This window comes from Oncorhynchus nerka, linkage group LG3, assembly GCF_034236695.1.
Source record: "Oncorhynchus nerka isolate Pitt River linkage group LG3, Oner_Uvic_2.0, whole genome shotgun sequence".
In the NCBI taxonomy this organism is placed as follows: Eukaryota; Metazoa; Chordata; class Actinopteri; order Salmoniformes; family Salmonidae; genus Oncorhynchus; species Oncorhynchus nerka.
This window is the reverse complement of record NC_088398.1, coordinates 34,411,225-34,434,699: the sequence shown is the minus strand read 5'-3', so window position 1 is coordinate 34,434,699 and position 23,475 is coordinate 34,411,225. Positions and strand designations below refer to the sequence as shown.

At 42.2% G+C, this 23,475-nt stretch overlaps 1 protein-coding gene across 1 annotated transcript in view; it reads left to right on the top strand.

Annotated features, from left to right (window-relative positions):
• LOC115107093 (Krueppel-like factor 12) overlaps nucleotides 1-23,475 on the top strand; it is a 149,631-nt gene that overhangs the window by 81,798 nt on the left and 44,358 nt on the right. The window contains exon 3 of the mRNA XM_029630479.2: nucleotides 3,016-3,595. Within this exon, the coding sequence (XP_029486339.1) occupies nucleotides 3,016-3,595 (580 nt within the window). The remainder of the gene's footprint in view (nucleotides 1-3,015; nucleotides 3,596-23,475) is intronic.

Sequence of the window (23,475 nt, the reverse complement as noted above, 5' to 3'; positions counted from 1 at the left end):
TGAGGCGGGTTGCAGGAGAGTATTTAGATGTTGAGGTTTAGCAAAATGTTTTAAAAGATATGCGAAGAGAAATATGTAAAAAAAACAATATGTACAAGGGACACGACACGACAAGACGTCTGACTGCTACGCCATCTTGGAATCCACTCCTGACCAAGATAGAGCAAAGCTGTGTGACAAAAACAACAACACAGAGTTACACATAAACAAACATACAGTCAATAATACAGTAGAAAAAGTCTATATACAGTGTGTGCAAATGAGGTAGGATAAGTGAGGTAAGGCAATAAATATGCCATGTTGGCGAAGTAATTACAATATAGCAATTTAACACAGGAATGGTAGATGTGCAGAATATGAATATGCAAGTAGAGATACTGAGGTGCAAAGGAGCAAGATAAATAAATAAATACAGTATAGGGATGAGGTAATTAGATGGGCTATGTACAGGTCCAGTCATCTGTGAGCTGCTGTGACAGCTGGTACTTAAAGCTAGTGAAGGAGAAATGAGTCTCCAGCTTCAGTGATTTATGGATTTCGTTCCAGTCATTGGCAGCAAAGAACTGGAAGGAGAGGCGGCCAAAGGAAGAATTGGCTTTGGGGGTGACCAGAGATATATCTGCTTGAGCACATGCTACGGGTGGGTTCTGCTATGGTGACCAGTGAGCTGAGATAAGGCGGGGCTTTACCTAGCAGAGACTTGTAGATGACCTGGAGCCAATGGGTTTGACAACGAGTATAAAGCGAGGGCCAGCCAATGAGAGTGTACAGGTCGCAGTGGTGGGTAGTATATAGGGCTTTGTTGACAAAACGGATAGCACTGTGATAGACTGCATCCAATTTGTTGAGTAGAGTGTTGGAGGCTATTTTGTAAATTACATCGTCGAAGTCGAGGATCGGTAGGATGGTCAGTTTTATGAAGGTGTGTTTGGCAGCATGAGTGAAGGATGCTTTGTTGCAAAATAGGAAGCCGATTCTAGATTTAATTTTGTAATCTGTTAGTTAACTTGGCTTTCGAAGACCTTAGAAAGGCAGGGTAGGATAGATACAGGTCTAGCAGTTTGGGTCTAGAGTGTCTCCCCCTTTGAAAAGGGGGATGACCGCGGCAGCTTTCCAATCTTTGGGGATCTCAGACGATACGAAAGAGAGGTTCAACAAGCTAGAAATAGGGGTTGCGACAATTTCGGCAGATATTTTTAGAAAGAGAGGGTCCAGATTGTCTAGCCCGGCTGATTTTGTAGGGGTCCAGATGTTGCAGCTCTTTCAGAACATCAGCTATCTGGATTTGGGTGAAGGTGAAATGGGGAGGCTTGGGCGATTTGCTGTGGGGGGTGCAGGTCTGTTGATCGGGGTAGGGTTCCCCCTCTTTCTAAATTTCAAACTCTGTCACAGCTGTTCGCATTAGGTTTATAATGGTGTTTTCCGCGAATTGCATTTCAGCAAATGTTTGAAAATTACGTTTTATTAGCTGCTTCATAACAGGAGTATGTCCGGTGCATGCATAGTATCAGAGAGGAATAGGCAAAGCGAGAGGTTTCACTCTCCCCAAAATCTGTCCAAAATAAGCTCAATACATTTCTATGGACATGTTTTGGGACTAAGCTTGCCTCCTGCCTGCAGAATAAGCATTGTGTCATTATATACAGATCTCTAATAGTATTTTCTGTTGTCCACTTAATTTTACTGTTTGGAAAAGATTTAACCATTTGTTGACCGGTTAACCTCTTACCTCTACCTGGGACGCTTGCGTCCCAACTAGAGCTCTGGAAATGCAAATGCGCTACGCTAAATGCTAATAGTATTAGTTAAAACTCAAAAGTTCATTAAAATACACATGCAGGGTATCAAATTAAAGCTACACTCGTTGTGAATCCAGCATGCACCAATACACTACAACAGAAAAGCACAGCAGGGGACGTAAACAAAATAATTAGCATTTCGGCGTTACACAAACCGCACAATAAAATAGAAAACAGTCATTACCTTTCACCATCTTCTTTGTTGGCACTCCTAGATGTCCCATAAACACTATTGGGTCTTTATTTCGATTAAATCGGGCCATATAAAGCCAAGATATTGTTATATGTAGACTGTGTGATAAACGAAAAAAACAGCGATTTCACAACGTAACGTCATTTTTTTTAATTCAAAAAGTAGACGATAAACTTTCACAAAACACTTCGAAATACGTTTGTAATGCTACTTTAGGTATTAGTAAACGTTAATAAGCGATAAAAATCATCCGTAGGCGATGTACATATCATTAGCTGTCGTCTTGGAAAAAATTTCAGGAGAGAGCTCTTCCGGAATGATCTGGGCGGAGACCGGAGGTACGTCGTGCCCCTCTTTCGGTTCAACCAAGAATCAAAGAGGATTAAATTCACAAGATACTCGACTGCATGGGGATGCTGTGGGAGTTGAATGCTCGGTCTTATCTAATTCGGCTCACTGTTAACAATTGCTGGAAGTGGCGCAATGATATTTATTTCCATTTTCTGTGATCAGGTTTTCCTGCGCTTTCCGATGTAACGCACGTTATGTAATAGCCACAGTCGTGATTTAACCAGTTTTAAAAACGTCAGAGGGTTTCCTATACACACATTCTAACCATATGAACGTACTATATTCTTGGCATGAGTAGCAGGGCGCTGAAATGTTGTGCGATTTTTAACAAAATGTTCAAAAAAGTAGAGGGTAGGAGCAACTAGTTAATGAGGGTTGGTTCGTCTGGAGCTAAATTTACTAAAATGTGCATTCCTAAACACAACAAAATGCGGAATATGTCAATGGGGATGAATACTTTCTGAAGGCAGTGTATTGCTGCATGTAGAAATCCAAATAATTATATGTATATCATAGAGAACATGGATGTTTGGACAGGTTTCCATCCCCCAAAGATCAAACTTGTGTCTCTTGGCAGAGTTTTATGGTATGCATACCAAAGCCACGAACATCACATGACTAATATAGATGTTGAATCATTGATCTGATTTGTGTCTCTCCTCTCTTCTCTAGTCCCCCAAAGTACACCGCTACCCCACGATGGACGCTGTCCCCCTCCTCCTGAGCAAAGTCAAATCTGAACCTCCTGAGGACCTGCTCTCCCATGACCCCCATTTCCAGACGCAGACCGAGCCTGTCGACCTGTCAATCAACAAACCACGCCCCTTCCCCCCATCAATCACCTCCACCGCTTCTCCTGTTACTTCCGCTTTCTCTCCGTCCTCGATTTCTTCTTTATCATCATCATCCTCCTCTCCGTCTGTCATCACATCTGCCTCAACTGTGCTCACACCCGGGCCCCTGGTGGCCCCTGGAGCCGGTGTCCAGGGTCATCATCATCATCAGCAGCAGTTTTTGCACATCCTGCACCCTGTGCCTCCGCCACCCTCCAGCCCCTTGAACCTGGGAGGGGTACAGGGCATAGGAGGAGGAGTAGGGGGAAAGATGGAGGCCCACCACCTGCATCGTATCCCTGTAGTGGTACAGTCATTGCCCCTCATGTACACCACAGCTGTGCGCTCGCCCTCCAGTCTCCACAACAATGCCATCATGCTACCTCTGCTGGACAATCATAAGAGCCACCATAGCAAAGGTGAGACAAAAAGCAGGCTTGGTCTGTCTGTGTCTTTTCCCTCTCTCTTTATATGCTGTAAACACTGAACAAAATTATGAACGCAACATGCAAAAATGTCAAAAACCACTGAGTTACAGTTCCTATAAGGAAATCAGTCAATTGAAATTAATTCATTAGGCCCTAAGCTATGGATTTCACATGACTGGGAATGCAGATAATCATCTGTTGGTCACAGATGACTTTTTTTTAAAGTAGGGGCGTTAATTTAAAAAAGCAGTCAGTATCTGGTGTGACCACCATTTGCCTCATACAACGCGACACATCTCCTTCACATAGAGTTGATCAGGCTGTTGATTGTGGCCTTTGGAATGTTCTCCCACACCTCTTTAATGGCTGTATCACTACATCACGATATTATACACATCCAGATCATTCCAAATATGCTCAATGGGTGACATGTCTGGTGAGTATGCAGGTCATGGGAAAACTGGCATATTTTCAGCTTTCAGGACTTGTGTATAGATCCTTGGGACAATGGGCCATGCATTATCATGCTGAAACATGAGGTGATGGCGGCGGATGAATGGCACGACAATGGCCCTCAGGACCTCGTCACGGTATCTCTGCATTCAAATTTCAAATGATAAAATGCAATTGTGTTCTTTGTCCGTAGCTTATGCCTGCCCATATCAAAACCCACCACCACTATGGGTCACTGTTCACAGCAAACAGCTATACAAGCTGTGGCAGTGACCATTGGAGGTGAGAATTTGCCCACTGAAGGGGATTACGACGCTGAACAGCAGTCAGGTCAAGACCCTGATGAGGACGACGAGCACTCAGATGAGCTTCTCTAAGATGGTTTCTGAAAGTTTGTGCAGAAATTCTTTAGGTTGTGCAAACCAAAGAATGGTGGCTGGTCTCACACCATCCCGCAGGTGAAGAAGAAGGATGTGGAGGTCCTTGCCTGGCTTGGTTACACGGGGTCTGCGGTTGTGAGCCCGGTTGGACGTCCTGCCAAATTCTCTAAAACAACGTTGGAGGCGGCTTATTGTCGAGCAATTAGCATGCAATTCTCTGACAAACAGCTCTGGTGGACATTCCTGCAGTCAGCATGCATATTGCATGCTCCCTCAAAACTTGAGATATCTGTGGCATTGTGTTTTTGAGTGGCTTCTTGATATGCCACACCTGTCAGGTGGATGAATTATCTTGGCAAAGGAGGAAAGCTCACTAACAGGGATGTAATCAAACGTGTACACAGATTTTGAGGGAAATGAGCTTCTTGTGCATATGGACAATTTATGGGATATTTTATTTCTGCTCATGTAACATTTGACCAACACTTTAGATGTTGCGTTTATATTTTTGTTCAGTGATTAATACTCCAAATACAGTACCAGTCAAAAGTTTGGACAAACCTATTCATTCAAGGGTTCTTGTTTATGTTTTATTATTTTCTACATTGTAGAATAATAGTGAAGACATCAAAACTATGAAATAATACATATGGAGTCATGTAGTAACCAAAAAGGTGTAAAACAAATCTACATATATTTTGGATTCTTTAAAGTAGCTACTCTTTGCGCACTCTGGGCATTCTCTCAACCAGCTTCACTTGGAATGCTTTTCCAATGGTCTTGAAGGAGTTCCCACATATGCTGAGCACTTGAAGGCTGCTTTTCCTTCACTCTGCAGTCCAACTCATCCCAAACCACCTCAATTGATTTTTTTTGTATTTTTCCTTTATTTAACTAGGCAAGTCAGTTAAGAACAAATTCTTATTTTCAATGATGCCCTAGGAACAGTGGGTTAACTGTCTTTTTCAGGGGCAGAATTACAGATTTTTACCTTGTCAGCTCGGGGATTCAATCGTGCAAACTTTTGGTTACTAGTCCAACACTCTAACCACTAAGGCTACCTGCCGCTGAGGTTGGGTGATTGTGGAGGCCAGGTAATCTAATGCAGCACTCCATCACTCTCCTTCTTGGTCAATTAGCCCTAACACAGCCGGGAGGTGTGTTGGGTCATTGTCCTGTTGAAACACAAATGATAGTCCCTCTAAGCGCAAACCAGATGGGATGGCGTATCGCTATAGAAGCCATGCTGGTTAAGTGTGCCTTAAATTCTGGTTAAGTGTGCCTTGAGTCACCAGAAAAGCACCTCCCTGGCATCACACTTCCTCCTCCATGCTTCATGGTGGGAACTACACATGCAGCGATCATCTGTTCACCTACACTGCATCTCACAAAGACACGGTGGTTGGAAAGAAAATCTCACAAAGGACAGATTTCCTCCGGTCTAATGTCCATTGCTCATGTTTCTTGCAAAGCTGACATCAAGGCAAAGGGTGGCTACTTTTAAGAATCTCAAAAATAAAATATATTTTGTTTTGTTTAACAATTTTTTAGACACTACATGATTCCTTCTGTTATTTCATAGTTATTTCATAGTAAATAGTAAAAATAAAGAACCCCTTGAATGAGTAGGTGTGTCCAAACGTTTGACTGGCACTGTATATATACTTGTGTGTGTGTGTGTGTGTGTATATATGTATGTATGTGTATATGTATGTGTATATGTATGTGTGTATATATATGTATGTATATATATGTATGTGTATACACCTGTATTTGGGGAGTTTGTCCCATTCCTTTCTGTAGATCCTTTCATGCTCTGTCAGATTGAATGGGGAGCGTCACTGCACAGATATTTTCAGGTCTCTCCAGAGATGTTTGATCAGGTTCATGTCCAGGCTCTGGCTGGGCCACTCAAGGATGTTCAGAGACTTGTCCCGAAGCCACTCCTGCGTTGTCTTGACTGTGTACTTAGGGTCGTTGACCTGTTGGAAGATGAGACTTCACCCCAGTCTGAGGTCCTGAGTGTTCTTGAGCAGGTTTTCATCAAGGATCTCTCTGTACTTTGCTCTGTTCATCTTTTCCTTGATCCTGACTATTATCCTAGTCCCTGCTTCTGAAAAACATCCCCACAGCATGATGCTGCCACCACCATGCTTCACCGTAGGGATGGTGCCAGGCTTCCTCCAGACTTGTAGCTTGGCATTCAGAGAGTTCCATCTTGGTTTCATCAGACCAGATAATCTTGTTTCTCATGGTCTGAGTCCTTTAGGTGCCTTTTGGCAAACTCCAAGCAGGCTTTCATGTGCCTTTTACTGAAGGGTGGCTTCCTTCTGGCCACTCTACCATAAAGGCTTGATTCTTGGAGTGATGCAGAGATGGTTGTCCTTCTGGAAGGTTCTCCCATCTCCACAGAAGAACTATAGAGCTCTGTCAGAGTGACCATCGGGTTCTTGGTCACCTCCCTGATCAAGGCCCTTCTCCCCCGATTGCTCAGTTTTGCCGGGCGGCCAGCTGGTTCCAAGCCTGCCAAATGCCTATGTAAACCCAATCCACTTCTCTTCAAAATAAGTTAATAAATATAGTCCAGTTTGAAATGTAAAATAATGTCCATTTTAAAGTGGGTAAGTTTTACACATTTATGATTACTTTTTTAAAATTGTTAATTTTAATGAGCGAAAATACCAACACTTCTCAAAATGTATAGGTAGATGCAAAAATATGATTTTGGCCACAAGAGCACACTAGTTATGGGCTATGGGAGTGATACCCAGAGAGAAATAGGATATACATGTAATAGTACGGGACAGAAGGAAAATAAATGAGACCAAGGTTTACATATTCCTTACACTAGGATTCCCCTCTTAGTACTAAGAACAGCTACACCACAAATGGCGACAAGGATTTTGTGGATTTAGTTTGAACCCTTACATTGTTTTTCATGAGTTTATTCTGACCAATTATGGAAATGTCAGCATGCCACAAACCTTTCCAGCTAGCTATCAATCTAATAACATATTAGCCAAAACCTGGGAGAAGTGGCTGAAATATTAAGAAAATGTCCTGTTAGCATTGAACATCAAATATAATGCATGGGAACGTGCCATGCTACTCCGCTATTGTGGGGAGAAACTTTTCTATATTTTTTCTACACTTCCAGACACAGGAGATGATAAGTCTGACAAATCTAAAACTGTACTGACTCAATGTTTTTCACCAATGACAAATTTATATTTTTAGGTCTACAAATTCAGACAAACTGTTTAATCCGAGAATGAAATTATTGGTGAATACTATGTTTGCCTGTGTGCACTTGCTGCTTCCTATGATTTCCTGATGCTGACTCAGAAATTAGAAGGCAGATTGTTCAAAGTTTCTCATCCAACAAACTAGAGACATGCTCTCACGGACCATATAATGACTCTCACAAAGCTCCTGGAAATAGCTTGAATAAATGAAATATCAGAAATACAAGCACAGGAAATGGAAAAACATCCTGGAACTACCCAGAATAGATCGCAAGGGCCAGCAAGCTCAACAATCCAGGGCTGCACCCACTACTGCACGTCGGTGCACATGCTTTTAACTGTGGCGGTTCATTCCCTCACCAAGGAGAGTGCCCTGCAAATGGCCACACATGCTACAACTGCGGGAAAATAAATTATTTGCTAAAAGTAGATAACCCTAACCCTAACCCGCACCACAGACAAACTGAACATTCACTTGTGCCTGAAAATACCAAAAAACACACTTAACCCTGATGATGAAAGCCCAGCTATCTCTTTACACTGGTGGATCCAACCATTGCTACTCCTACTGCAGAACCCAGGCAAACCATCCAGGTAAATGGATCACGGTCTTGGCGCAGTCTTGGCTCGGGTTGAAGTATGCACATGTATGGAGCAATGATATTCACAGATGGATAGGGAGGCACTGGGGTTGCCTTCATTTTCAGCTCTACATAGTCGGACACACCTTCACTGTGATTACTGACAAAAAACAGCTTGTGCGTATCTTTCAACAAACCCTCGTCCTCCCCTCCACCAAGAATGGAAATATGGTTGCTGAAACTTCAAAACTTCACGTTCTCTGTTGTCTACAAGGCTGGATCTGGCAACACAGCAGATAACTTCTCCAGACACTCAGTCCTCGAACAGGGGCCTAATGATATCCATGCCTCAGAGCTAGCAAAAGCTCATGTCCGCTTTGTGGTCAATCACAATGTTCCACGTGCTATGACACTGGCTGAAATCCAAGCAGCAACACAGTCTGAACCATGTCTACTCAGACTAACCAATGGTGTTAGAACAGAACAATGGCACACCCTTCTGGAACACACAGATGACCTACAGTTGAAGTCAGGAAGTTTACATACACTTAGGTTGGAGTCATTAAAACTAGTTTTTCAACCACTCCACAAATGTATTGTTAACAACCTATAGTTTTGGCAAGACAGTTAGGACATCAAAGTAATTTTTCCAACAATTGTTTACAGATAGATTATTTCACTTATAATTCACTGTATCACAATTCCAGTGGGTCAGAAGTTTACATACACTAAGTTGACTGTGCCTTTAAACACCTTGGAAAATTCCAGAAAATTTTGTCATAGCCTATCAGAAGCTTCTAAAGCCAATTTACATCATTTGAGTCCATTGGAGGTGTACCTGTGGATTTATTTCAAAGCCTACCTTCAAACTCAGTTCCTCTTTGCTTGACAGAATGGGAAAATCAAAAGAAATCAGCCAAGACCTCAGAAAAAAATTGTAGACCTCCACAAGTCTGGTTCATCCTTGGGAGCAATTTCCAAACACCTGAAGGTACCACGTTTATCTGTACAAACAATAGTACACAAATATAAACACCAAGGGACGACACAGTCGTCCTACCGCTTCTCTCCTAGAGATTAATGTACTTTGGTGCGAAAAGTGCATCAATCTCATTATGAAATACGGTCGAAACAACAAAAAGACAACAGTTACACAGTGGCGGAACAAATTCAACCTCACATGCTTTTGTTTCATCACAAAACTGGAGAGCCACCATCTTTCTGGGGAAGTCTACAAAGCAAATATTGCATGTAACAAACAGTTACATTATGTACAGCAGGGTTCCCTTACTGGTGGGATATATGACTTATAAAACACCAGCAAATCAGCTCAAAGTGATTTTACTTTTCCAAAGTATTCACAAGCATAATAGCGAGATAAAACAATATGTGATCGTATCCAAATGTAAGCAAGGTTTGAAATGATTCTGTTTTAGTCAAATATTATATCTGTTTGGGCTTCTTGCGATCAATTTCTAGTCTATAAATTATTTGTAATTATGTTCCAGCCCTATGACATCCGCCCAAGAAAAAATCATCCCGCGTCTGAATCTTGTTGATGATCTCTGACTTACTAAACAACTACTCATTTAGAACCACTGAGAGTTAAAGCACAAAGAAAACAGGAGCACTGCCTCCACTATTTCAGCACCATTTCAACTTAAACATTTCAACATCATTAAATAAACTAGGCTAGTCTAGTACAGTGAAAAGAAATGTAAAGATACCAAAATCGATTTAGTCCAATCCATGGTACTGATATCTGTGTGTGTGTGCATACGTGCCCTAGACTAGTTGACCGACAATGCTATCCTCTTCTCTTTCATGTTGGTAAAACTGTCAATGACTTTGTCATAGAGTAGTACACATTGCTAATTTTTTGTTGTCCCAGGTTACCTGGCTAAAATGCTTGCTAGCCTTTTTTCCTGGCATGGGCAATAATGAACCCGCCAAGTTAGCAAGGTAGTTAGCGTGAGCCTACTAGGCTACATATTGTACTTCAGTCATCTCAGGCCACAACATATGAATGTATGGTTTGATTGGAATCATCGTTGTAATCATTGGTCTTTACGGACAATTAAGTCAAAACCACAAATCCCCATCTCCGTCCCTGGCTTAGGAAAGGGCCAATTTAGCTAGCTACTGCAGGACAACAACACAAACAGACCAGAAACAGACACCTTTTTCTGACAATGACAATGTTTTTCTTTCGATGTGATTTGATTTGTGTGAAGCCAAATCCAAACTGGCCTCCCTTGGGGAATGGTTTTTCTGTGCCAGGACTACCCACAGTTGAACTCAGTGCAACATTGATTGGCAAATGATTTTATGTTTTTTTTATCAAGGGAGGCCAAATTTTTGCTGGCATCAATATATCAAATCATACAGTCATACTCTTTTTGTATGGGCTACACATACTGAGACAGAGGGGCGCTGTTTCACTCTCTTGGATGATTTTGCCAGTCAGAGAGATTCAGCAAATTTAAGGAAAATTATGAAAACAATATTTGTCAAATATTTGGGGAAGCTTGGCTTCCCTTGGCATCCATGAATACACACCACTGCTGTTTGTATTCATGGATTAAGTTTTCCAGAAGTTGAAAAAGTATCCAGTACATCTGCTATGGCAGTCATTCCAAAGCTGGAGAAGATCTTCTCTTCCTTGACAACCCTGCATTTGTTAAGAGTAACAATGGACCACCTTTCAATTCCCAGGGTGTTTCCTCTTTCCCTACCTACCTGGGATTCAATCACAGAAGAATAACACCACATTGGCCACAGGCCAATGCAGAAGTGGAACGATTCATGCAGACTCTGAAAAAGACCCTTTGCATTGCTACGCTGCAACACAAAGACATTCAGCAAGAGCAAAGACATTCTGTAAGAGCCGACAGAGCGACAGAACCCTGCTCCACTAGAAAACCTCCCATTACAGTTATGTTCAATCAACAAATTCAGCCTTCCTTCCATGGACCCTAACAAGCTGAGAGCCACAGACAGACACACAGGTAAAGTTAAAAATGAAAGAGCATCATGAAAGATGCTTCTGTCATGCCTCGCCACTTGACATTGGAGACTTCGTGCTCTTCAGACCGCTGCGACCTGCCAACAAATTCCAGTCACCTTTCCATCCAGACCCACACCAAGTCACTGCAATCAAAGGAACCATGATCACAGCACAACGTGGACAGCAAATGGTGACAAGGAACATCTTCCACTTTAAGCAAGTCTCCCAACCACTCACTCACTGGTCCATCCTCTGCTGACCAGAGTAGCACCTTACCGAGTCGGACTGAACCAATAGCTGGTCTAATTAGCCCCACCAGCCCCACCTTGGCCGCCCCCATCCCAAAGGTCCAATGCTACCCGCGACATGCTATTGGTCTCGTGTGGTTCAGTTGGTTGAGCATGGCACTTGCTACGCCAGGGTGGTGGGGTCCCCACGGGGGGACCAATGCGAGAAAATATGATAATGTATGCTCTCGATAAGATCGTCTGTTGAATGACTGAATTGTAATGCTGTGCTAATCACCTGCTGGACTTAATGCTGAACAACAAAAAAACGAAACGTTTATACCTTGCAACGGTTACTGCTGTTTAACAAATGTTGTATTCTAATTGTTTTGTTTATGGGGGATAAAGAGATGGGAGAGATGTGTTCAGGTTAAATGGGGGAAAGAGAGCAAGAGAGAGAGAGAGCATTTGTGTGTAATTTATGTTCATGAGTGGGTGCGTGCGTGCATGTATGCCTGTGTGCGTGCATGTATGCCTGTGTGCGTGCATGTATGCCTGTGTGCATGCTTGTATGTTTGTGGTTAGCTGGCGTGGCCCTGCCTGAACCTTCTGTTTTAGAGCAGGCAGGCTTACTACAGGGTGTGATTTTACAGTCAGTGTGTTTAAACCACTAGTGACTTTGGGTGTTTCTGTCAAGTGGACTGGAGCTGTATACCGGGGAGCAGTTTTTTGTCAAAGAACCTTGTTTATCTGATGTTGCTGTCTCACACACACACACACACACACACACACACACACACACACACACACACACACACACACACACACACACACACACACACACACACACACACACACACACACACACACGTTTTAAACACTGGGTGTCTGCTCTCTGGAAGAGGAGAGAGGACGAATGAGAGTAAAAACAAGGCTTGCGTAATAGGGTGGAGACGGATATTGAAAATGGCTGGCAGTGTACATTGAGAACACTCACACACAGCAACATCAACAGCTCCACCCAGTGTGTGAGAAGAGATCAGTGGAATCGGGGTCAGCTTTGGGTGGGGCAGACACAGTCACTGTAGTGATACAGCCAAAACATGAGGCACACAGATCATTGCTTTGTGTGTGTGTGTGTGTGTGTGTGTGTGTGTGTGTGTGTGTGTGTGTGTGTGTGTGTGTGTGTGTGTGTGTGGTGTGTGTGTGTGTGTGTGTGTGTGTGAAACAGACAGAACACAGAACTGTAATGTAGAGTCATTGGGTTTGGTAGTACTTATGCAATAGTATCTAAACAAACTGTTTTTCTGATTTGAAAAGCAATGCAGAGCAAGCCAAAGTACTGTACTATCCTTTCACTTCAGTCACACTATCCTATAGTGGAATGCACACCCATGTACAGTTAAAGTCGGAAGTTTGCGTACACCTTAGCCAAACACATTTAAATGCGTTTTTTTCACAATTCTTGACATTTAATCCTAGTAAAAATTCCCTGTTTTAGGTCAGTCAGGATCACCACTTTATTATAAGAATGTGAAACGTCAGAATAATAGTAGAGAGAATACTTTTTTATTTTATTATTTCTACCATCACATTCCCAGTGGGTCAAAAGTTTACATACACTCAATTAGTATTTGGTAGCATTGCCTTTAAATTGTTTCATTTGAGTCAAACGTTTTGGGTAGCCTTCCACAAGCTTCCCACAATAAGATGGGTGAATTCTGGCTCACTCCTCCTGACAGAGCTGGTGTAACGGAGTCAGGTTTGTAGGCCTCCTTGCTCGCACACAATTTTTTTCAGTTCTGCCCACATATTTTCTATAGGATTTTGGGCAGGGCTTTGTGATGGCCACTCCAATACTTTGACTTTGTTGTCCTTAAGCCATTTTGCCACAACTTTGGAAGTATGCTTGAGGCCATTGTCCATTTGGAAGACCCATTTGTGACCAAACTTGTGACCAAACTTCCTGACTGATGTCTTGAGATGTTGCTTCAATATATCCACTTAACTAGATGGCATCATGAGGGATGAAAGTTTTGTGAAGTGCACCAGTCGCGCCTGCAGCAAAGCACCCCCATAACATGATGCTGCCACCACCGTGCTTCTCGGTTGGGATGGTGTTCTTCGGCTTGCAAGCCTCCCCCTTTTCAGTTATATTTCTGTTTCATCAGACGAGAGGACATTTCTCCAAAAAGTACAATCTTTGTCCCCATGTGCAGTTCCAAACCGTAGTCTGGCTTTTTTTTTACAGCGGTTTTGGAGCAGTGGCTTCTTCCTTGCTGAGCGGCCTTTCAGGTTATGTTGATATCGGACTCGTTTTACTGTGGATATAGATACTTTTGTACCTATTTTCCTCCAGCATCTTCACAAGGTCCTTTTCGGTTGTTCTGGGATTGATTTGGACTTTTCACAACAAAGTACGTTCATCTCTCGGAGACAGAATGATTCTCCTTCCTGAGCAGTATGACAGATGCGTGGTCCCATGGTCTTTATACTTGCGTACTATTGTTTGTACAGATTAACCTGGTACCTTCAGGTGTTTGGAAATTGCTCCTAGGTATGAACCAGACTTGTGGAGGTCTACAATTTTTGTTAAGATGGTCTTGGCTGATTTCTTTTGATATTCCCATTTCAAGCAAAGAGGCACTGAGTTTGAAGGTAGGCCTTGAAATACATCCACAGGTACCCCTCCAATTGACTCAAATGTTGTCAATTAGCCTATCAGAGGCTTCTAAAGTCATGAAATAATTTTCTGGAATTTTCCAAGGTGTTTAAAGGCATAGTCAACTTAGTGTATGTAAACTTCTGATCCACTGGAATTGTGATACAGTGAAATAATTTGTCTGAAAAAATGACTTGTGTCATGCACAAAGTAGATGTCCTAACCGACTTTCCAAAACTATAGTTTTTTCACACGAAATTTGTGGAGTAGTTGATACACTTAGGTTGGAGTCATTAAAACTAGTTTATGTAAACTTCTGACTTTAACTGTAATTCTTTGTTGGATTACACAACCCGCCCCCTTAATAGGCACTTTATTGTTCTTATTTTTTCATGGAGAGTCACGCTCCTTTTGTCTTTTTATGCATTGCTGACAGACAGATTACAAGCAGTGGGGGTTAGATAAGGAACATACACAGCGCAACTGTAGATTGAACACCAGTCTCCTGCAGGGGTCACACATGTGCATAGAACCTGGAGTGTTACCACTGGACAACAGCTCCACACTTTTGTGCTTCTTTGTAGAATGTGACATTTATTCTTTATGTATCAATACTGTGTTGCAGACACATAAGCATCCCTAAATGTTGCTGTATTAGGTGAAATGTGATTAATTCATTATTAGTATTAATGTTATTTGTAAACTTGTTGGTTTACAAGGTTTGGTTAGGCTCTTCAAGTTCGTAGATGGATGGGCTCAGGAAGTCATCTTCATAATTTCTCTTTGGGATCTATTCCTGTATAAATGATCTGTACTACACTATCTTGAAGGGTAGGATCAGGAGAATGATGGGAGAACTGCTGTCCTCTCTCTCTCGCACGCATTCACACACAGGTTGGCCATTCTCTTTCAGAGAGATGGGCGTGTACCCTTTCACTGTCTCCAGCAGGAGGTTGCCATGGAAACAACGCTTGACTGGAAACAAAAGACGAAACCCGCTGGGGCTCTGCCCACCTCTCCACCATGCACTCCTCTTTTGTGTCCCCTTCCCTTGCTCAAAATACACATTTTCAAACTAACGTCTCTACTAATCACCCTGTGTAATTAGGGGGCTTGCTGAAAATGTAGATTATGTGTTGGGGGGAAGGAAGACCCTATAAAGGAAACCCAGAGACAGAGTTGTAGTTTTAGTATTGGCTGTGTTTTCTTCCTGCTGTAATAGTCAGACCTGGGTTCAAATAGTGACTGAAATCTTAAATACTTTGAGTGTTTGCTTAAGTCTGTCTGGAGTTTCAATGGGAGTGCCAGATGGGTGTGGTTTGGCACTTTTGGAGACTATGTCATTGATTTAATTGTGCCAAGCAAGCTCAATCAATTACAGTTAAAGGGATACTGGGACATTTTTAGATCTTGGTCATTTTTCAACTTACCCAGCGTCAGATATTCTAGTTTCATATATACTTGTGAACATTATATTATAGTAATGTTAGGCACGGCGATAGGTACGTACACACACACATGCGGCATTTGCATCCCTTGCCTTTGCAACCATGAAAAACACTTTAATTTGACAAATAGCTACACATCATACAGGCATGTTTTCATTTATAAAGCATAAAGCAAGTTCTTTCTACAGCAAAACTTTATTTGAATGCATTGCTTAAAGTGGTTAGGGCAGCGTTTCCCAAACTCTTCTTTGGGACCACGAGGGCTGCACGTTTTGGTTCTACCACTACACCAGTGGCCATCGGTGCCGTTTAAGATGAGGGAAGATAGCACATTTTTTTATGAGCATGGCCTTATTTCTATTACAACATATTGAATGACTTTCATTCATATCCCATTCACACAGCTCAATGTAACATAGATAGGTTTAGGCTACGACATGATAATCAAATGTTCCCTATAGCCATCATGAGGTAGCTACAACCTAGCCTATGAATTGAGTAATCAAAGTGACAGACATTGACATATTCAAAACGGCCTTACACACTCCTGCCAGCATCTTTATTTATTTAGTTTTAATTTTATTTGTAGCTGATCTAGGGTGTAATCATTAGTTACAAACGGGAATTTTTATTGAACAAATTCAGGTATGTTTATCCTCGTTCTGTTTAGTTTGTTTCCATTTAATATATATTTTTTTTTACAGAATCATTGGAATAAATACATCCCTGATAACATGCAAACACAGTTACCTTTTCATAACAGCCACATTACATACAGCATGATCCCTTTGATCTTTGTATAATTTCTTCTCGCATCTAAACACTCTTCTCCTCTCACCTTATCCCAGCTGTCTGTGACTGGCTGAAAAAAACTTTCCAGGCCAAGCCTTCATCATAACCATTACACACAGCCTACACCATTGTTACCATATTATAACGTCATTGTCAACATAGCTACTAGAACTACCATGTTAGTAAACCCGCTACAATCATGCAGTACAATCAAAGGAGTTAGCAAGTAAACAGTTGAAGTCGGAAGTTTACATACATCTTCGCCAAATACATTAAAACTAAGTTGCTCACAATTCCTGACATTTAATCAGAGTAAAAAATCCCTGTTTTAGGTCCTTTAGGATCACCACTTTATTATAAAAATGTCAGAATAATATTAGAGAGAATTATTTCTTTCAGCTTTTATTTCTTTCATCACATTCCCAGTGGGTAAGAAGTTTACATACACTCAATTATTATTTGGTAGCATTGCCTTTAAATTGTTTAACTTGCGTCAAACATTTTGGGTTGCCTTCCACAAGCTTCCCACAATAAGTTGGGTGAATATTGGCCCATTCCTCCTGACAGAGCTGGTGTAGCTGAGTCAGGTTTGTAGGCCTCCTTGCTCGCACACACTCTTTCAGTTCTGCCCACACATTTTCAGGGTTGATGTCAGGGCTTTGTGATGGCCACTCCAATACCTTGACTTTGTTGTCCTAAGCAATTTTGCCACAACTTTGGAAGTATGCTCAGGGTCATTGTCCATTTGGAAGACCATTTGCAACTAAGCTTTAACTTTCTGACTGATATCTTGCGATGTTGCTTCAATATATCCACATAATTTTCCATCCTCATGATGCCATCTATTTTGTGAAGTGCACCAGTCCTTCCTGCAGCAAAGTACCTCCCACAACATGATGCTGCCACCCCGTGCTTCACCGTTGGGAAGGTCTTCTTCGGCTTGCAAGCCTCCCCCTTTTTCCTCCAAACATAATGATGGTCATTATGGCCAAACAGTTCTATTTTTGTTTCATCAGACCAGAGGATATTTCTCCAAATAGTACGATTTTGTCCCCATGTGCAGTTGCAAACCGATGTCTGGCTTTTTTATGGCGGTTTTGGAGCTGTGTCTTCTTCCTTTCTGAGCAGCCTTTCAGGTTATGCCGATATAGGACTCGTTTTACTGTGGATATAGATACTTTTGTACCTTTTTCCTCCAGCATCTTCACAAGGTCCTTTGCTGTTGTTCTGGGATTGATTTGCACTTTTCGCACCAAAGTACGTTCATTGCTCGGAGACAGAATGATTCTCCTTCCTGAGCGGCATGACGACTGTGTGATCCCATGGTGTTTATACTTGTGTACTATTGTTTGTACAGATGAACGTGGTACCTTCAGGAGTTTGTAAATGTCTCCCAAGGATGAACCAGACTTGTGGAGGTCTACAAAACATTTTCTGAGGTCTTGGCTGATTTCTTTTGATATTCCCATAATTTCAAGCAAAGAGGCACTGAGTTTGAAGGTAGGCCTTGAAATACATCCACAGGTACACCTCCAATTGACTCAAATTATGTGAATTAGCATATCAGAAGCTTCTAAAGCCATGACATCATTTTCTGGAACTTTCCAAGTTGTTTAACGATATAGTCAACTTAGTGTATGTAAACTTCTGACCCACTGGAATTGTGAAACAGTGAATTAATCTGTGACATAATCTGTCTGTAAACAATTGTTGGAAAACTTACTTGTGTCAAAACTATAGTTTGTTAAAACCTCTCTAGGGTATGTAGGATGCTAGCGTCCCACCTGGCCAACATCCAGTGAGATTGCAGAGCGCCAAATTCAAATACAGAAACACTCATTATACAAATTCAGAAAAGACACAACTATTTTACAGTAACCAGCCAAGTAGAAGAGATACACAAGTCAGAAATAGAGATAAAATTAATCACTTACCTTTGATGATCTTCGTCTCTCTTTATATCCGAAAACCTCAGTTTTGTTTGCGCATTTTCTTCAGTAATCCACAGGCTCAAACGCAGTCACAACAGGCAGACAAACAAAATCCAAATTGTATCCGTAAAGTTCATAAAACATGTCAAACAATGTTTATATTCATTCCTCAGGTTGTTTTTAGCCTAAATAATCGATAATATTTCAACTGGAAAATAACGATGTCAATATTAAAGGTAAACAAGAAAGGCACTCTCTCTGGTTGCGCGCATGAAAAAGCTCTGTGACACGGCAGGATCCACTCATTCAGACTGCTCTTACTCCCTCATTTTTCAGAATACAAGCCTGAAACAATTTCTAATGACTGTTGACATCTAGTGGAAGGAAAAACAAATTCCTACTTCCTGAATGGATATTTCTCAGGTTTTCACCTGCCAACACAGTTATTTTATACTCACAGACATTATTAGAACTGTTTTGGAAACTTTAGTGTTTTCTATTCAAATCTACTAATTATATGCATATCCTATCTTCTGAGCCTGAGTTTAATTTGGGCATGCTTTTCATCCAAAATTCGAAATGCTGCCCCCTACCCTAGAGAAGTTAACACAAAATTTGTGGAGTGGTTGAAAAACGAGTTTTAATGACTCCAACCTAAGTGTATGTAAACTTCTGACTTCAATCTATCTAAAAGTATCTATCTAAAAGGATGTTTCACTGAGGAGATTGGTCCTCCCCTTCTTCCCCTGAGGAAGGGGAGGCTCCCCCGAGGAGCCTCCATTGCACTACACAGCTTTACATTTAAATTATTTAAATTTAAATGATCAAAGCTTAATGTTTAGTTTATTATTGAAATCAGTTGTGTTGTGCTAGGGCAAAAACCAAAACGAGCCCCGCTTGTCGTCCAGAGGACCGAGTTTGGGAAACCCTGGCTTTCGAATAAATGAATAAATGTTCTTGTTCCAGTAGTGATTAATAGAGTTGTAGTGACATGTTTTGGGATTTAAAGCTAGAAACCACTCAAAATCATAGATGTCAATATATATATATATATATATATATATATATAGACATGGTTTTGTTAAAAATCACGCAAAATTTCAACGTCCTGCTACTCATGCCAGGAATATAGTATATGCATATGATTAGTATGTGTGGATAGAAAACACTCTGAAGTTTCTAAAACTGGTTAAACCATGTCTGTGACTATAACAGGACGTGTTTAACATGCCAAACCCCAAGGAAAACTGTTCACCCCCCCAAAAAAAGATCAATCCGCCAGTTGGCTGTTGTCTATGGCCTGCGAAAATATATACCTCCCAGTTTACAAGTCCTACAGCTTCCACACGATGTCGCCAGTCTTGGCAATTTCCTTGAAGTTGTTCCTTGGTCAAACGAAGAAGAGACACTTGATTTCATCCGGGACACGACAGGATGTTTTGGAAGAGAGAATTATCGACCATCATTTCAAGACGTGGAGCTATTGAATACACATCGCCCCGCGATCAATTTGATCGATTATTAACGTTTACTAATACCTAAAGTTGGATTACAAAAGTAGTTTGAAGTGTTTTGTCAAAGTTTATAGACAACTTTGTTAATTTTAAAAAATGACGTTTTCAGTTTTTTCCTGGATCAGACGGGCTTCATAAATGGACATTTTGGGTATACATGGACGGATTTAATCGGAAAAAAGACCCAATTGTGATTATGGGACATATAGGAGTGCCAACAAAGAAGCTCGTCAAAGGTAATGAATGTTTTATATTTTATTTCTGTGTTTTGTGTAGCGCCGGCTATGCTAATTATTTTGTTTACGTCCCCTTCAGGTATTTCGGGTGTTGCATGCTATCAGATAATAGCTTCTCATGCTTTCGCCGAAAAGCATTTTTAAAATCTGACTTGTTGGCTAGATTCACAACGAGTGTAGCTTTAATTCAGTTCTTGCATGTGTGTTTTAATGAAAGTTTGAGTTTTAGCAAGTACTATTAGCATTTGGCGTTGCGCATTTCCATTTCCTGTTGGCTAGGTGGGACGCAGACGTCTCACTTATCCCTAAGAGGTTGATGAAGTTGGTGCCTCTTGGGCAATTCAGGTGGAATTGGGTCTTTTTATACTGAAGAATGTGTTTGATATGATTGGGTTTTGCTTTGTGTTTTCTGTTTCCTTTTCATGTGTAATTGATGGGTATACTTTGCCCTCAGAACAGCCTCATTTCATCGGTGCATGGACTCTACAAGGTGTCGAAAGCATTCCACAGGGATGCTGTCCCATGTTGAACGATAGATTTGTACCTTGTCAGCTCGGGATTTGAACTTGCAACCTTTCGGTTACTAGTCCAATACTCTAACCACTAGGCTACCCTGTCACCCCTATAGTGTCACTGTTGTTTATTGATGTGTTCATGCAGGGCTTATCTGCAAAGAGACCGTAGTCTCAACATGAGAGATGCCTGCTGTCGGAGAGATGTGCTTTGAAACAAATACAGTGTTATACACTGCTCAAAAAAATAAAGGGAACACTTAAATAACACAATGTAACTCCAAGTCAATCACACTTCCGTGAAACATTGTCCAACATTGATTGACAAAGAAATGCACATGCTGTTGTGCAAATGGAATAGACAACAGGTGGAAATTATAGGCAATTAGCAAGACACCCCCAATAAAGGAGTGGTTCTGCAGGTGGTGACCACAGACCACTTCTCAGTTCCTATGCTTCCTGGCTGATGTTTTGGTCACTTTTGAATGCTGACGGTGCTTTCACTCTAGTGGTGGCATGAGACGGAGTCTACAACCCACACAAGTGGCTCAGGTAGTGCAGCTCATCCAGGATGGCACATCAATACGAGCTGTGGCAAGAAGGTTTGCTGTGTCTGTCAGCGTAGTGTTCTGAGCATGGAGGCGCTACCAGGAGACAGATCAGTACATCAGGAGACGTAGAGGAGGGCGTAGGAGGGCAACAACCCAGCAGCAGGACCGCTACCTCCGCCTTTGTGCAAGGAGGAGCAGGAGGAGCACTGCCAGAGCCCTGCAAAATGACCTCCAGCAGGCCACAAATGTGCATGTGTCTGCTCAAACGGTCAGAAACAGACTCCATGAGGGTGGTATGAGGGCCTGACGTCCACAGGTGGGGGTTGTGCTTACAGCCCAACACCGTTCAGGACGTTTGGCATTTGCCAGAGAACACCAAGATTGGCAAATTTGCCACTGGCGTCCTGTGCTCTTCACAGATGAAAGCAGGTTCACACTGAGCAAGTGACAGATGTGACAGAGTCTGGAGACGCCGTGGAGAACGTTCTGCTGCCTGCAACATCCTCCAGCATGACCGGTTTGGCGGTGGGTCAGTCATGGTGTGGGGTGGCATTTCTTTGGGGGGCCGCACAGCCCTCCATGTGCTCGCCAGAGGTAGCTGACTGCCATTAGGTACCGAGATGAGATCCTCAGACGCCTTGTGAGAACATATGCTGGTGCGGTTGTCCCTGGGTTCCTCCTAATGCAAGACAATGCTAGACCTCATATGGCTGGAGAGGAAGGCATTGATGCTATGGACTGGCCCGCCCGTTCCCCAGACCTGAATCCAATTGAGCACATCTGGGACATCATGTCTCGCTCCATCCACCAACGCCACGTTGCACCACAGACTGTCCAGGCGTTGGCAGATGCTTTAGTCCAGATCTGGGAGGAGATCCCTCAGGAGACCATCCGCCACCTCACCAGGAGCATGCCCAGGTGTTGTAGGGAGGTCATATAGGCACGTGGAGGCCACACACACTACTGAGCCTCATTTTGACTTGTTTTAAGGACATTACATCAAAGTTGGATCAGTCTGTAGTGTGGTTTTCCACTTTAATTTTGAGTGTGACTCCAAATTCCAGGCCTCCATGTGTTGATAAATTTGATTTCCATTGATAATTTTTGTGTGATTTTGTTGTCAGCACATTCAACTATGTAAAGAAAAAAGTATTTAATAAGAATATGTCATTCATTCAGATCTAGGATGTGTTATTTTAGTGTTCCCTTTATTTTTTTGAGCAGTGTATATAAAGCTCATCCCACATGGACTGTGGGCTTGTACCGTAGACACACCATAGAGATAAATGGAGGACTCAACTTGGATGTAACCTGTAATAGCACGGAAATTGTTATTGAGGGCTTCCACCATTTTAAAGTAAACTGGGTGTAATTCCTATGGGTTGGGACATATAAATTTGATTTCCATTGATAATTTTTGTGTGATTTTGTTGTCAGCACATTCAACTATGTAAAGAAAAAAGTATTTAATAAGAATATGTCATTCATTCAGATCTAGGATGTGTTATTTTAGTGTTCCCTTTATTTTTTTGAGCAGTGTATATAAAGCTCATCCCACATGGACTGTGGGCTTGTACCGTAGACACACCATAGAGATAAATAGAGGACTCAACTTGGATGTAACCTGTAATACATTTACATCATTTACATTTAAGTCATTTAGCAGACGCTCTTATCCAGAGCGACTTACAAATTGGTGCGTTCACCTTAAGACATCCAGTGGAACAGCCACTTTACAATAGTGCATCTAAATATTTTAAGGGGGGGGGTGAGAAGGATTACTTTATCCTATCCTAGGTATTCCTGAAAGAGGTGGGGTTTCAGGTGTCTCCGGAAGGTGGTGATTGACTCCGCTGTCCTGGCGTCGTGAGGGAGTTTGTTCCACCATTGGGGGGCCAGAGCAGCGAACAGTTTTGACTGGGCTGCGCAGGAACTGTACTTCCTCAGTGGTAGGGAGGCGAGCAGGCCAGAGGTGGATGAACGCAGTGCCCTTGTTTGGGTGTAGGGCCTGATCAGAGCCTGGAGGTACTGAGGTGCCGTTCCCCTCACAGCTCCGTAGGCAAGCACCATGGTCTTGTAGCGGATGCAAGCTTCAACTGGAAGCCAGTGGAGAGAGCGGAGGAGCGGGGTGACGTGAGAGAACTTGGAAAGGTTGAACACCAGACGGGCTGCGGCGTTCTGGATGAGTTGTAGGGGTTTAATGGCACAGGCAGGGAGCCCAGCCAACAGCGAGTTGCAGTAATCCAGACGGGAGATGACAAGTGCCTGATTAGGACCTGCGCTGCTTCCTGTGTGAGGCAGGGTCGTACTCTGCGGATGTTGTAGAGCATGA